This window comes from Hippocampus comes, unplaced genomic scaffold, assembly GCF_001891065.2.
Source record: "Hippocampus comes isolate QL1 unplaced genomic scaffold, H_comes_QL1_v1.1 scaffold33, whole genome shotgun sequence".
Lineage (NCBI taxonomy): Eukaryota > Metazoa > Chordata > Actinopteri > Syngnathiformes > Syngnathidae > Hippocampus > Hippocampus comes.
Window position 1 is genome coordinate 147,431 of NW_017804842.1, and position 14,733 is coordinate 162,163.

The following is a 14,733-nucleotide window of genomic DNA, read 5'->3' on the forward strand; positions in this document are numbered from 1 at the left end:
CTGCTACTGGCGATAGCGGTCGTCCCGACGTCGCCGGCGCCCACGCAGACCCTGATGGCGCCGCCTTTGTGGTTTTCTCCAGAATCTTCCCCCTCGAGCAGGCGTGATCAGCGTGCCTCCGCAGGCTCGTCCCTCTCCTCCGCTCCACCCCGGAGCTCCCCGCCCCGCCCCCGACGTGCACCCGGGGGCCCCTCGACCCAACGCCGACGCCCACCCCGGGGCCCCTCGACCAGTACCCGCTGCCGCGGCTAAAGCGGCTGATCTTTCTCTAGGTGGGGATCTGTTTGTTTTGTTTTGTTTTTTCTCTCCCCTTCTCTGCCGCCTGATGTATTGAGGTGAAGCTCACTTCCACGGTTCAGGGCCCGCGCTCCCGACGGTGCCCCCTGCCGTGAGGCCGTCGGTCCCGGCGCCCATGCAACCACAACCCGCCGGCCCGGCCCAGCCGCAGCTGCCTCCCCCCATGCTGCCGACACCTGCCGCCGCCCCCGCGCAGACGCTGGCCTCCCCGAAGCCGCCGCCCCGTTCCCGCTCGCATCACGCCCTGCCGTCAGATGCCGCCAAGGGCGACTCGGCCACGCAGGTTGGTGACCACGCCGTTTTTTTTTGGGCGGGGGCGGTTCCTCTCCCTTCCAGTTCTGAGAAAACTGAGCTTTTCTTTCTCGCTTTTCCTCACAAGCCGAATGTCTTCTTCTGGCTTTTGTCTCTCTTGTGACTCATTTGTCCTTTCTCTCACAAGCCGGACAAGCCGTCGGGGTGACAGGTACTTCACGTCTCTCCTCCGTAGCGCATCTACACCCCGCCTCCCCTTTTTTTGTCGCCATGTCCTCCTTAGTTTCCTTTCTGCCAACACAAGGACGGAATGTGTACCTTTCATACGTGCTGAGATCCTCCTTTTCGCTGATTTCATTCATCTGTGCCAGTGTTCCATTGTGCTTGTGGCTTGAGGGCTCCCCGCGGGGTGCGCCAGTCTTGTAAAGCCACTTTCCACCAGGCAGTCGCGACCTCCTTTTTGTGGACAGTCTTCCCAAGCGTGATGGGTCTCACAGTCCGCATTCCACCCGGCGTTTCAATTTGTTCCTTTTTTTTTCCGGGCAGCCTCACCCAACGGAGACTTGTGTCAGTTTGAACCCTATTTTTGGGCACACTTAGCACGCGCAGTGGTCAGGGCCAGCAAAAAATGCTGCCCGGTTACCATCAGGTGGTAGTTCAGCATGGACCTCCTTTTTTGGGCAGCCTGAGCAACTGCGGTGGTCGGGAAAGGCCAGGCAGCTTCAGTTCTACAGCGCATTTCCTACACGAGATAGCTCAGCGTGTTTCATAGTTCCAAATGCCACATTCGAAAGCAATTCCAAACAAGAATCTTAAGACCTTGCTGATCGCCAGAGTCAAGCTGGTCTGACAGTCCTTTGCATTTTGGTCTCCCTCTTCTTGACACACCTTCCCAAAGTTTAGAACTGGACTGGTGGAAACGTGGTCCCAGAAAGGTCAACCGCTGTTGTAAAGTATCGGGACCGTGATTGAGGTTGTCTTTGTGTGACAGACGAACGGACTGAACGGCGTCCAATCCAAGCCCAAGGCCCCGGACGCCCTCGACTTCCTGCCTTCGCAGCAGAGCTCCCGATCCCTGACCCGCGGCTCCTCCCTGAGGAGTCCGCCCTCCGTCCCCGCCTCGTTGTCGTCCTCGATGTCCGCCGCCCTTCTTCTCCCGCCGCCGCCGCCGCCCGCAATGCCTCGCAGTCGCTCGCAGGAGACCCTGCGCACCTCCCCGAACCCTTTATCCGCAGAGCCGCTCCCCGCCCGGCCCTGCAGCACCAACCCGTTTACGGGCCGGCGCGACTGGGCGCCTCTCGTCCCCACCGTCCCCGCCGCGGTTGGCCCGCAACGCCTGTCCCGGGGCGCGTCCCTGATCACACCCTCGTCGGTCATGCAGACCGTCCCGCCGCCCCGCCGCCAGCCCCCGAATTGGGTTACTTTCAACGACGACTTCCCGCTTCCGGCCGTACCCGCCGCCAAGCCCCCCGGCTCCGCCGCCGTCGCCGAACCGGACTGGTTAACGAAAGCCGTTGCCCCCTCGGGCCCTCCTCCTGAGTTTAACCTCTTCCCCGAGCCGGACTGGTTAACCCCCGCCCCGGCTTTCCACGCGCACCGGGCTAAAACTCTGCCCCCCAACACGACCCTCTTCCCCGAACCGGATTGGTTAAGCGCCATGCCGACCCTTCCTCCTCCGCCTGTCCCATCGCGCTCTGGGGCCGCTGCCCCCAAACACCCTGACGGATCTGGTCCCGGCTGCCTCCTCTTTGCCAGAGAGCCAACTGAACGCTGATCTCAAGACATCTATCTGTGGATCCATGACGTATACATATGTACACAGTATATTTGTCTGTTCGTGTGAGAGTATTTAAGACGAGCTAAAACGTGTGCGCTCTCATCTTCCACTTTAGTCCCTCGATTTTAAAAAAAACAAACAGATCTATATATTATGAGCCGTGGCGCCTGTGCAATATCAACGTCAGTTTCTGTGCTTCCCAACATTTCCAGTAATGCCTTGATGTAAGAGTTGCAACTCATCTTTCCTCATTGAAATGAATGCTCAAGTTCCAGCACCTCAAAAAAATGTCCTATTTTTTCACAAGGAATATTGTCTTTACTGTGTATACACAGTAGTAACGTTCGCTCCCCACAAATCCTGAAAAAAAGAAAATGCAAGCACAAAACATGACTGTCTCATGTTTTGTCCTTTTTTGTTTTATTGGCAGTTAGCAAACCAACTAAATGGCGAATGAGCGCAACCATCTGAAACTGTCCTTGCACCGCAAGGAAACCAAAGAGAATTGACCGTGGCCGGAAGTTGTGAACGTTGCTGGCGTATTTCAAGGACATACAAATCATCCAGGTGATGGCTGATATCTCAAAAAGCGCCCCAAGTCAAATGCACTCGTACCTCAAGGCTCCATTGTATACTGAAATGAGGACCTCTTTCGCGAGTTGATGTGACACGCTGGTCAGCGTGACCTTCTGCCACCTCGTTGAAGTGAATGGAAATGTTTTGCCTATCACAATACATCGCTGGCATCGATGAGCAAACATGTCACTATTGTGTGTGTGCCCCCCCCCCAAAAAAAAAATGTTTAATTGCATATAGATGCCACAAGATGATGACAGCGCATACAATCGGAGCATACAACAGTACTGGCAGGCACGACCGGAGCGCAGTTGGGGGGCTTGCTCTGCTTCTTCCCGTTCATAATCACGCGGCATGTCGAGCTCAGTGCTGCCCGGCATGTTGTGGCACAAACTGAAGGCGCGCAGCTTCAATTTTGGACTTGTAAATAATGGCTGATAAACAATTGCTTAAAAATCTGTGATATGCCATAACGGACACAACAAGCTCAACATCTCCAATGTCTATGCGCACTTGTGCAATATCAGTGTGGGGTCAGGGGTCACGCTGCGCTCACGCTCCTCATGAATGTATTGAATTGAATTGAATACAACTTTATTGTCAAATGTGCTGTACAGCACAGATGAAATTTCTTCCCTCTCAACATAATATGCCATGCCGTTCTGAGTCTGCCACTGTTGCAGTGTACATACATAGTTGTTTGTGTAGAAAACCCTACATCCCACTTATGGATTTCCTTGTCTCCCCGTCAAGACAAGTGTTTGTGTGTGTGTGTGGGTGTGCGTGTGAGAATAATGTCGTATGTTGGGGATGTGAGACGCGACACAAAGGGCACATTCTTCATTTTGGACTTCAAACTCCAGCCAACTCTTGGATACGTGGTAAAAACTGTGGCGTGATGTGTACTGTGTACAGGGTGCTTTTATTTTTGTGCACGTCATAATTCAGTGTTGTGCAATTGTTTGAACCTGCAACAGGACGTGACTTAATTTTCAGGCCCTTCAGTTTGAAACCATGTGAACCGTCTGGGTTCTCCACAAATATAACCCAATATTGACGTCAAACGTGAATGAAAGCCAGCAAATTGTGGTGTTCAATTCCAAATCTCCATTCACTGCTCTGAAAGGCATCCATTTTGTGTGGAGTAGGGAAAAAAATCGATATAAATATCTATGTATCCTAGTATCTCCAAGCCAGCAGCATTTTTGTGTCGTATTGAGATTTTACAGGCCACAAACTGGCTGCCTTTGTGAGGTCAGTGTCCTCCCTCTCGAGTTTTTAGTAATCATAGTAATAACTGAGTCTGTGCTCGTGAACATAATCTATATGTATTCAAACATGAAGCAGCAATTCGTGTTTATCTCCGTGAATATTCCATATTTAAAGGGCACAGCCGCTAGCACCTTTATGTATAAAGGCAGTTTATGTTGTGTGTATGAAACAAAATAAAACTGAAACCGAATGGTGCTTGTGTTTACTTTTGGCGAGCAGTTTAATCTGCAGTTTCACCATTTGCCACTGGGTGACAGCAGTACCGCGCCGCCCATTTTGACCTGTGGTTTGTACTTCGACGACGAAGAAGAACCCGGAAGTGCTCCACCAATACGAGTCGACCCAAACACGAGTTGCTAAGTCACCAGATGTCAACAAACGTGAACGTCTTGAGTGACCCCGCGGCTTTTCGGTCGTCTTTTGCTCGTCAGCAGGTACGTTAGCCTCACTAAAACGAGCTAAAATCTATGTTGATGCCGCTGGATCGCTTTTGGAATGTAACCCGAGCAGTACGCCGTTATAAATGTCTTCCTCTTTCAGTGTACTTCGTAAAAGTGCCTGCGCGGTCGCGACATCACAAGGGTCTTTCGGTGCCCAAACCTGCGGGCGCTTTGCGTCATGAAAATGTCTCTGTCAGCCGAACACATGATTTCAAATTAATAAAAATCATTAGACGTTATCGATGAGTTTATTCAATTGATTCCCTTATTTCCATTCCTTATATGCATTTATTAAACCAATTGAACTAATTTTATCGCGGATGAATGGCTCTACTCTATTGCAACTGGTCTGTCGGGATGCAAATTAACTTTAAAACGTCATGATTTATAACAGTCGTTCACTACGTACAAGTCAGTGTGGACCCGTCAATAAAATAAAGGTTGGATGATTTTATCTTACAAGTGTGGAATGTGACATTTATAACGTTTTAGCAAGGCCTTATAAAGTTGTGTAAATGTTGTTGTTCTTTTTCTGGGAACTCCGAAGCCGATACGTGAGCGAGCGACCGAAAGCGGGTTTTTAGCTTTAGCCCTTCGCTCGTTCTCGAACCTTCGTCACGCCCTCGACGGCCGTCACGATGCGTTGTTTACGTGGCATTTGCCCCCTCACACCCCGTGTGTCCAACATTGTAGATTTTCTTTTCTCTTTCTGTGTTATTATCTTTTTTTTCTTTGGGCAAGAGAAGATTTTGCTTTCAGGATGGTTATTCTGCACGTGAAGCGCGGGGACGAGAGCCACTTCCTGTTCAGCGCCGGCGTGCAAGAGGCAGTCGACGTACTCGTGCGCGACATCACCGCCATTTTCAACGGGAGGCTTAAAGTTGGCCGAATCTGCGCAGGCAAGAAACTTTCAACTTCAAAGAATCCTCATGGAATTATTGAAGTTAAAAATCACTTTATTGCAACAGTAGATTGAATGAATTCGATTCGATTCATTAGATTCACTTAAATGGTCACTGTACAGCATATATGTAAATATAAAAAATGTGTTAAAAGTGAATGATTTTCATTGATCACGGTGGGCTTGGAATGGTAGCAGCTCCCCCGTTGAAAAAGCGGGAAATGTCTCCTTTAAGGGCACTTGCTTCTGGTTGCAGAGATGGCCGAGCTGGCAGAACACGGCGTCACGCTGCCGCCTAACATGCAAGGGCTAACGGACGAGCAGCTGGTGGACCTGAAGCTGAAGGATGAGTGGGAGGACAAGTGCGTGCCCAGCGGGGGCGCCGTCTTCAAGAAGGACGACATCGGCCGGCGCAACGGACATGGTGAGCAGACGGACGTTTTTGAGCTCTTCGACTTTCAGGACACAAAGATAACGCCCTCCTCTGCTCTCCCCCGATGGCTAAGGCACACGCTTCACCGGAAGGAGAAGCACAAACTTGTTTAAACAATTTGTAGCGGAAGTTAACATGTATTTATTTTGTATTTCCAGTTTTTCCCCCCTTTGGGGACCGAATTGTTTTTTTGGACTGGTTTGTGTGACGGATGACGGACTCGTGTTTTCTTTGCGTCAGCTCCCAATGAGAAAATGAAAGCCGTGCTACTCAAAACGGTGGACGAGGCGAAGGCCCTCATCTCCAAAGTAAGTCCGCACATGAATTGCGACTGCGTCCAACCCCCGATGTCGATGCAACTGCGTGTGGTCGGTCCCCTCGGAAGAAACAAGTGGAAGTCAACGTGTGCGTGACCATGGCCATGGTGAAGGAAGCCCTGGCACAGCTGCGGGGGGCCGTCATGATCGCGTACCCCATGGGGCTGCCTCCTCACGACCCCATCCGCATGGAGCTGGAGGACCGCGAGGACCTGTCGGGGACGCAGGTGAGCCCAACGGGGCGGATTTGGGGAATCGATGATTTCACCCATTTTCTCATCGATGAATTGAGTCATTGGATACAAATGGCTTTCGCTTGGTCAAACAGTAAATTGCGCATGTGAGGTGCAGGTTTTTATTCATCCACTTGGGGTCACCAGGCTCATGCTCGACACTGTGATATCTGCGACTTTGAGTGTGCGTGACTTTGAAAGGCGAGGCCTGGCCCCGTGAGTGATATGGGCGCCAGCGAAAGAAAGTGTAGAATTAGCCCAACGTGAGCTCACATTAGCGGTTGATCGCTTCGAAGCGGAAATTTCGCTCCCAACATTTTTGTGGATAAATTGCGCATGTGAGGTGCAGGTTTTTATTCGTCCACTTGGGGTCACCTTGACACTGTGATATCTGCGACTTTGAATGTGCGTGACTTTGAAAGGCGGGGCCTGGCCCCGTGAGTGATGTGAGCGCCAGCGAATGAAAGTGTAGAATTAGCTAAACGTGAGCTCACGTTAGCGGTTGATCGTTTCGAAGCGGAAATTTCGCTCCCAACATTTTTGTGGGGGGTGGGGGATCAAAATTATTTCACTCGTGGTTTCAGTCCAGAATTAAGCAATAAAAGAAATATCTTAAACCAATGATTCTGACCTCACTCGATTTGAAAAGCCACATTTGTTTTGAATAATAACATGGTCATTTGCGGTTTCTATATTTGAAGGCGAAACAGACTTTAGATTCACATTGGAAATGTGATTTGGGGAAATTTATTGTATAGGAAGGCCAAATTGTCAAGCCCTCGGCTTGAGTTGAGACAGGGTCCTCCTCTCCCCTCAGGCATCGCTGCAGGTCCTGGAGGAGTCCGAGTGCCAGCTGTGGTGGGCCGCCAAGGAGATGCAGCGAGGCAAGAAGCTGCAGGACTACATCGGCAAGAACGACAAGACCAAGCTGGTGGTCAAAATCCAGAAGGTGAGAGCGCACAACGCCATGAGCAGCGCCAAAGCTCTTTTTTGGGGGGGCGCCTTGGGGTTTGATTGACAAACGAGGTTCAGACACGCCGAGCGGCGCGCCGCTGACTTCTATTGTAGGTTTGCTGAGACGTCAAAGTTAAAGAGATGGCGAACCCTGTGGCTAAATTGAGGGGCGCAATTTGTGAAGATGTCGTGCTGCTGTTGCCTTGCAGAAAGGACAGGGGGCGCCGGCGAGGGAGCCTCTGGTCACCAATGAGCAGCACAAGCAGATGATGCTGCATTACTACAGGAGGCAGGAGGAGCTCAAGGTCAGCCAAATGTCACAAAACGACCTCAAATGAATAAATGAAAAAGTTGTGTTGACTGCACTTGTTGGGTTCGGGTTTTAGAAATTAGAGGAGGCGGACGACGACAGCTACATGGACTCGGAGTGGTCCGACCGGCAGGCCCTCAAAAGACAATTTCAAGGCCTGACCAACATTAAATGGGGACCCAGGTAACGGTTGTCCACTTGCGCCAATGTTTCATGACGTCTTCCCGCCCATCTCCCCGGCAACGAAAAACCCAACGCCGCACTGCATGGCGTCTCCCCCCGGTCCCGTTTAATAAACTGCTTTTATTTGCTCATCTGCTCCCTGCATCGTCCACTCGATTGTGCAGGACAAGCGTTGACCTTGGGCGGTGCCTTGAGATACAAGTGATGCGGCCTCCAAGTTTTTGGAGACAAGAGCCATCATTCGGCTGATTATTTGTTGTTGAGCACCGTATGGTAGCAGTGAACTCCACTTATCTCACTTGAACAAAAACTGCAGTTTGGCACGGAGAAAAAGAAAACTTTAAGCCGTTTATTGCCGCTGCCAGCAGCAATTGACAGTTGACCTAAAACAACAACAACAAAAACCAAACAAACAAATCACATGCAATTCACCCAACAATGTGCCTTCTGAATGTCCCTGCTAGCTTAATGCTAAGCATAATGGAACACGCCATTGACAGGCTAACAGATAACATTGTTGGTAATCCTGTTATCAGCAATAGATGTTCGAACACAAACGGGGGAGCAACACATGTAGACTATCACCATACTGACAGGACAGCATGTATCAACTGTTACATTTTCCAAATGAGTTATTCAAAATTCTTCACATTACAATATTTCAGATCAGTTTTTCATAAACATTTATTTCAACCTAATTTTTTAAAGCTTCTCTCTCTCTCACAATCGGCCAATTGGTTTTCAAATTTGTTGCTGAAGCCAAATTTGGCTTCTTGTGCCTTGGCAGAGGTCAGTGCTGCACCAAGTGACTTGAAACGCTTCTTCCCATTTGACATTTTTGCCTTTGTGAGTGTCATCACATTGCTTTGAGTCTCGTTTCTCAGCATCACTTGAAGTCCACATGCATCTCCAGCTGGGAGTCGAGCGCCGCCTAGAAATGCCAGAAAGGGTCAAAGGAAGAAACGTTTTTTTCATTTTCAGTTGACCCACCAGATTTGGGTACAAATCACCCCCCCCCCAAAAAAAGTAATAATTGAGCAGGGGAATGGAAAAATTCTTGGGAGCCACACACTTACCAGTTCTCTTTTAGCCTCTTCGATTTTGACTCGAGCGAGAGACGGGCTCTGCGTGGGAAAAATGGTTAAGAGCACATGAAATTGAAGTCAAGCGAGAGAGAGCACGTTGTTTAGAGTCGAGCACGTGCGTAAAGGGCCGGTAAACCAAAGGTAAACAAACCGCGCTGAGGTCCACGAAAGGCTCCAGATTCTTCTTGAGGGACCCGATTTGCTTTTTGAGCGCGTTCACTTCCTGTTTGGAGCAACACAGCAGGAAGTGAAAGCTCTGCAGTTTGATGTCGTCACTTGCGCTCTCACCTCCGAGAGTCCCACCAGTGCGCCATGGCTGAGCGACTCCTTCATGTTCCTGGAAGCCAGCTGAGCCTGACCAAGTCAAATGACAACAACAAACATTTGGACACGAAAAAGACGCCAGCATAATTCGTAAAATGGGGGCGGGGGCTGTCTTGATCTTTGTCAATGTTGCTGCTCAATGAGCTTGCTACCTCGTGGGCCTCCCGTCTGCTCTGGATTTCTTTGGCCTTGGCCTGGACAAAGTCCATGTTGAGCAGATGCTCCTCGGCTTTGGCGCTCTCCACCATTTGAGCCTGGCGTGTTTTGCTCATGTCGCTGCCGAGGAAAAAAGGTTTTAACATTTTCGCAGAATGCAGTCATAGATTTTCAAAGAAGAAAAAAAAACGGTAGGAATGTAAGGGACAGCAAAGAAGAGCTTGCGTACGCTTGAAGTTGTCCCCTGAGTACCAGGGCGGCGCTCAGCTTCTTCCTGAGGTTGAGGAGCTCCCGGTCCAACTGGGTCTCGGACTCCTCCGCCTCCAGGAGCTCGCCGGTCAGCCGGTTCAGCGCCGGCATCAAACTGCGGAACACAGCACAACCGCCACCTGTCGTGTTACTTGCCACCTTAGCACGCACGCTAAGGTGGCATCTTGAGGCAATGGGGGCGCTTTCTGGCTTCTGCGATACACAGGCCTGCACGGTGCGGCACCGCTGCATGATTTCCCAAACAGAAACGTTGACGTGAGGTTAGCAGCCGCAAGCAAGTACGGCATATTCATCATTCTCTATTTGGGGGAGGAGCTAAAGTCAGCGCCCTACCCTAGCCACCGAGCATACCTGCAGAGAGATGTGTCTTGGACCGCCAGGACCGCCGCGTTGTCCACCAGAGAGGACACGTAGTCCACGCAGGCCTTGGGCAGGCTGGCGAAGGACATGCCCAAACCTTGGACCAGAACGTCCCGGAGGTGAGTGCCTGGAAGACCGCAGTGAACACCGCCGCCATCAGATTTCACCCCTCAACCTCAGCTTCAACATAAACGTGTCCCGAGAGCAGAAGTGACCTTCACACACAATTATATAAAGAGTGATTTGAAGGACAAGTCACTTGAGTTGCGAGCTTGGCCGACTGAAATCGGGGCGCCACTGTTGTGGCTTTTGCCTCACCGTCGGCCAGGTACTCGGCCGCTTTTTGTCTTCGGTCTTCAGCGAGCAGGCGGGCGTGTCGGCATCGAGAGTCGCTGGACTGGGCGAGCTGCTCCAAGATGTCCACCGTCCTCGCGGTCACCTCGAACTGAGGAACCGCCTCGTCGCCCAACGCCGCCGCCAGCCAGCGGTTCACCTGGAGAAAGGCACGTCATGACCACGCATCGACTAACGACGGGCGAACCGTACGCGCCCCTTTACCTTCTGCATCTTTTCACACATGGCCGAGCAAGAATGGCGAGCATCAACTTGCGGAAGTCGAGCGATCGTAGACAGCCCCCCCGGTTTTATATTTTCGCGCCGCGGACATTTGCCGCCCACACTTCCGGATTGATTTCCGAATTTCCGCGTTGTTGCCCAATCGGGTGTGTGTGTGAGACCTGGTAGGAATTAGTACACTTCGACGTTTTTTTCGCTCCTAGTTTTATTTATTTGAAATAATAATGCTACGCTAAAAATGCTATCAGTGATTTATCTGTACCACAATACTGTGCAAATCGAAACTATAACAAATCATTGATCAACAATACAAGGACGATAAACAAATCAAGATAGTCAACCTTACAAGACGTAGCAACAGTCAACTTTGAAAAGGGAAGTTTAAAATGACATTGGGCAGGTAAACAAACGTTATTCGGTCCGTTTTTGAAGTTACATTTGAGGATGAAATCAAGAGGTTCGCCCGAGCCACTAAAACGAGATGGAAAGTTAAAGGTGGTGAACTATCTCGATTCCCCGTCTCGCCGTCGTGGCGCCGCGGAAATTCAAACAAACAAAAATGGCGACACGGGCGAAGTGTCCCACGGACGGCGTGGGAAGCATTAACAGGTTGTTTGAAACGTTTAGCGTGGACTCCACCGTCGTCGAGGACAGGCTATTTCCCTCTACTGTGACGGAGGACGACGACGACGATGTCGACGGTCCGGTGGTGTTCATCTGCGCCAAGTGCAAATTGCCCGTCGGGGATTCAATGTCGTGGGACAGCAACCAAGACGGACAAACTCACATTCAGCTCAAGCGTAAGTTACCTTCTCGTCTTCATCGACTTGACTGACCGCAAGCACGTTATTTGAAGCACTATTTGAAAGTGCTCTATAAATACAGTTGAGTTGGGTTATGGATTTAGGAGGGGGCGGGGGGGGGCTGCTAAAAAACAACAAGGATGTAGCCATCTCCACGGACATTTTAAGTATCCATCCATCTGTTACGCATCCTGCCCATACGGTATTTAAATTCAGCTAGCGTCGAGTACGAGCTACAAGAGGAATAAGTTACAAACATCTTTGAGCAAGACGTCTGATTTTTTTAAAAAAAAACTTTATTATTTATTTTTCCCAGTGTGAGTAGATTGTGCCTACATTACGGTGTGTTCAAATTCCACCCAGAGTTTGAATTGAGAGCTGGTGAGACTGCAACATCTGACTTGTGTGCTCCCAGAACTTCCCAGCCTTAAATGTGCATCGAAACGTAACTACAGGGTGAACGTGAGTGGAAGATAGCGTAGGTTCTCCGTCCCCCTTGCTGAGTTGCAGATTCAAATTCAGGTCGAGGGTTTATAAAAATTCCGCTGCTCCAGATATGAATTCTCACATTTTTGGGGTGAAAGATTCCAAGGGAGTAGGTCTATGCGTCACCATTTTTGACGTCATGTTTTTGTTGTTTGTTTTTTGGGGTCTTCAGGAGTCACGAACAACGTGCTGGTCGGCAAGGACGCTCGTCTGCACGAAGCCAGCAAAGGTTCTCTTTGGTAAGAAACATCGCATCTGTTTATCTGAGTAACACACCGGAGTTATTTTAGCATATTCATGCGGCGCGCTGGACTTGCGGCGAGCAAGTTTCTGTGGTTGGTATCCTGTGCCCGGGTCATGCATTGGGTTGTCTTTGAGAGTCTTCCAGCTTCCTTGCAAGTTCCAAAGGCGCGCGCGGAACACGCAAAATTGTCCGTAGCTGCGAAGGTTAAGGGGGAATACTCGTTTGTCAAAATGTCAACCAGTCAATGTGTCAAACGGTCGTGGCTCTAGGTGACACCTGTCAATCACTTATTATTATGATTTTGTTTTATTTATTTATTTTTGACAGTCTGATCGTGGATTTGGTGTGCGCGGGATGCCACACGGTTCTCGGGATGATCTACAGGTCGACGCCCAAGAACTTGGACCACAAGAGGTGCACCTTCTGCTTCAACGTGGCCCACATCGACAGGTAGCTCGCCTCAAATTTGCCAGCCGCAGTCACGGTCGCGGCTTTTCGCGACGAGGAGGCGCGTCCTAAATGCGCCAACGCGTGTGGCGAGCCGCTGTTCTCGTCTTTGTATAGTTTTCTTGCAAATTATTTGAGGAGGGCGCCCCGTACATGCTGTATAAGCTCAAAGTTTGGGAATCCGATGGACGATCCAAAATGTGCGAATTGCTAACGAGCGCGAAAAGGGCTTCACATGCCGGCCACAATTCAAATCCATGTGCATAAAATCTAAATGAAATAATCCCCCCAATAAGTCTGCAGGCAGATCAAAATAGACAACAAAATCAACTCGTAAAAAATGAACGGCATTTTGATCTATTTCAATTGGATGACGTGGATTGATTCAAACACATTCTCACTGAATGTGGATATCATCAATCCCCAAATCCTTAGAAATGTACGACTATCAATCAGACGTGGCTAATTTGCTTTTGATTCGATTTTTTTCCCCTGAATTTTCTGTTATTTGTGTGTGTGTGTCACGTTTGCAGTTACGTGCTGGGCTCGGCGAGCCAGACGTTGTCAGCAGAGGGCCACAAGGAGCAGCCGGTGACTCTGGAGTACAAAGGCCATGTTGAACAGGTGCTGACTGAGGTAAGAACAAAAGGGGGGGGGGCTGCAGAAATGGACATCTCCAGCTATCTTTGTCGACTCCACCTGTGGCGAACTTGCCAATGACCTCATCTTTGTTAATGATGACATCACCTCAGCTGCGGGAAGCTCACATATGAGCTCATCGCCACCAAAAAAAAAGGGAACAACCCCCCGCCCCACTAAACTGTCATCGCATCAGTTTTTTTTTTTTTAAACTTAGATTAAACATACCCCACAAAAAATGAGAGGTCTGCATTCCCCCCCAAAAAATACGCCAATCTTCTCAATGGCCTTTGTTTGGTGGGCATCGAGAAAAGTGCCGAAAACGACCTGTAGGGGGTGCTGTGGTCGAGCCTTCATTGGAGCGCCGAGACAAAAGACTGACAAAGCACGTGCGGGAATCTTTCTTTGTCAGGCGAGAAAAACATGTTGTCGGTGCTGCACTACGCGTGGCCAGCTTGCACACCAAAACCGGGAGTGAATTCCCATTCACTGAGGCGACGGGCTGCGCCCACCGAAGTGGCCGAAGGAGCCGTTGCCACCCCCGGCCCCGTTTTGTGCGGGCGCAAAACATGACCGAGGCTTTGCGTTGACATGTCACCTCCGCAGCGGGTGTCGACAAAGTGGCGAGACCCCTAACGGGTCACCTGCCGAATGGCTCGCGTTAGTTGGCTGATGACGCCTCCGTTGTGCGCTTTCTCCTCCTCACCCCCAAAGATGAAGATGTTGGTGGTTTCCATGGCGCGCCACGTGGAGGCGCTGGAGAGCTCTGCTCAGGACAAGGCCTGACTGAGCGCGTGTCAAACCAAAAGCTCGCTCCCTCTCCTCCTTCTCCTCGAGGGCAACTCGCTTCAGTCAGCACTTCGGTCCCCCGCGGGACACATTTTCTTCTCTGGCGAGTGTGTATGTGCATGTTTTTCAAGGAGAGCGAGTGTTTTTGGGCACCTGTTGTTCACTCTTCCCTTGTGTTAACTGTTAAGCGAATAGTGTTGTTTGGTTTTGCATCTTTTTTGGGGGGGTTTTATGCCACGGAACCATCTCGCGGTATGGTGTGTGGATTTTCAAAATAAAAAGCCTTTCAGACCGGCACGGTTCAGCGCTTTATTTTGACATGGGACCAATTGGAACACTGACCTGCCACCTGTGAGGGTGAACGTGCGCGTGCGTGTTTTTGGAGAGCCTGAACAAGGGGCACTGAGACTCCTCCCCCCAAACTGATGTGAGACGGGTGGCTGGGGAGACGTTGCTGTTTTGGTTCGCAAAGGGATGCAAATGTACCGAAAGGCTCCGCCTCCTCAATTTGGTCGCCGTCGTGTCAGTGGAGCAGGAGAGCGCAAAGGATTTTGAGGGATCCGGATCATCGGCGCGAGGGTTGTGCGCTTCCCCTCCGACTTTTGCTTT

General features: G+C 50.4%; 4 protein-coding genes across 5 annotated transcripts in view; 3 read left to right on the plus strand and 1 right to left on the minus strand.

Annotated features, from left to right (window-relative positions):
- synj1 (synaptojanin 1) overlaps positions 1–2,696 on the plus strand; it is a 22,856-nt gene extending 20,160 nt beyond the window's left edge. Inside the window, exons 22-24 of the mRNA XM_019871517.1 lie at positions 83–272; positions 360–580; positions 1,541–2,696. Coding sequence (XP_019727076.1) covers positions 83–272; positions 360–580; positions 1,541–2,323 — 1,194 coding nt within the window. The 3' untranslated portion in view covers positions 2,324–2,696. The remainder of the gene's footprint in view (positions 1–82; positions 273–359; positions 581–1,540) is intronic.
- Positions 2,697–4,477: 1,781 nt separating this feature from the next.
- Positions 4,478–8,081, plus strand: cfap298 (cilia and flagella associated protein 298). Of its 2 annotated transcripts, none has more exons than XM_019872368.1 (8): positions 4,478–4,608; positions 5,361–5,513; positions 5,772–5,939; positions 6,189–6,256; positions 6,334–6,492; positions 7,316–7,447; positions 7,662–7,757; positions 7,839–8,081. In XM_019872368.1, exons 2-8 carry the CDS (start codon positions 5,375–5,377, stop codon positions 7,947–7,949), a joined length of 873 nt encoding a protein of 290 aa, XP_019727927.1. In that variant the 5' UTR covers positions 4,478–4,608; positions 5,361–5,374; the 3' UTR covers positions 7,950–8,081. The 2 variants fall into 2 exon arrangements, with proteins under 2 accessions (XP_019727927.1, XP_019727936.1); XM_019872377.1 differs by having other exon boundaries at positions 4,482–4,608; positions 5,356–5,513.
- Positions 8,082–8,643: 562 nt separating this feature from the next.
- haus1 (HAUS augmin-like complex, subunit 1) lies at positions 8,644–10,807 on the minus strand. Its single transcript, XM_019872404.1, has 9 exons — positions 10,699–10,807; positions 10,459–10,633; positions 10,132–10,267; positions 9,740–9,874; positions 9,507–9,630; positions 9,319–9,384; positions 9,182–9,253; positions 9,022–9,069; positions 8,644–8,876 (listed from the first exon to the last, which is right to left on the minus strand). Exons 1-9 carry the CDS (start codon positions 10,717–10,719, stop codon positions 8,832–8,834), a joined length of 822 nt encoding a protein of 273 aa, XP_019727963.1. The 5' UTR covers positions 10,720–10,807; the 3' UTR covers positions 8,644–8,831.
- Positions 10,808–10,902: 95 nt separating this feature from the next.
- Positions 10,903–14,401, plus strand: LOC109517347 (protein Mis18-alpha-like). The gene is made up of 5 exons (XM_019872477.1): positions 10,903–11,516; positions 12,178–12,244; positions 12,577–12,699; positions 13,230–13,332; positions 14,050–14,401. The coding sequence occupies exons 1-5, from the start codon at positions 11,276–11,278 to the stop codon at positions 14,119–14,121; spliced, it is 606 nt and encodes a 201-aa protein (XP_019728036.1). The 5' UTR covers positions 10,903–11,275; the 3' UTR covers positions 14,122–14,401.
- Positions 14,402–14,733: the final 332 nt, after the last annotated feature.

Excerpts from the sequence above, each read along its gene's own strand:
- haus1 (XM_019872404.1), bottom strand. The coding sequence starts at position 10,719 with ATGTGTGAAAAGATGCAGAAG. Across the intron at positions 10,268-10,458 it reads GGCCGAGTACCTGGCCGACG|GCACTCACCTCCGGGACGTT; the intron begins GTGAGGCAAAAG and ends GCGGTCTTCCAG. Across the intron at positions 9,631-9,739 it reads CTCAGGGGACAACTTCAAGC|CGACATGAGCAAAACACGCC; the intron begins GTACGCAAGCTC and ends TTTCCTCGGCAG.
- cfap298 (XM_019872368.1), top strand. The coding sequence starts at position 5,375 with ATGGTTATTCTGCACGTGAAGCGCGGGGACGAGAGCCACTTCCTGTTC. Across the intron at positions 5,940-6,188 it reads CGGCCGGCGCAACGGACATG|CTCCCAATGAGAAAATGAAA; the intron begins GTGAGCAGACGG and ends TCTTTGCGTCAG. Across the intron at positions 7,758-7,838 it reads GGAGGCAGGAGGAGCTCAAG|AAATTAGAGGAGGCGGACGA; the intron begins GTCAGCCAAATG and ends TTCGGGTTTTAG.
- LOC109517347 (XM_019872477.1), top strand. The coding sequence starts at position 11,276 with ATGGCGACACGGGCGAAGTGTCCCACGGACGGCGTGGGAAGCATTAAC. Across the intron at positions 11,517-12,177 it reads AACTCACATTCAGCTCAAGC|GAGTCACGAACAACGTGCTG; the intron begins GTAAGTTACCTT and ends TGGGGTCTTCAG. Across the intron at positions 13,333-14,049 it reads TTGAACAGGTGCTGACTGAG|ATGAAGATGTTGGTGGTTTC; the intron begins GTAAGAACAAAA and ends TCACCCCCAAAG.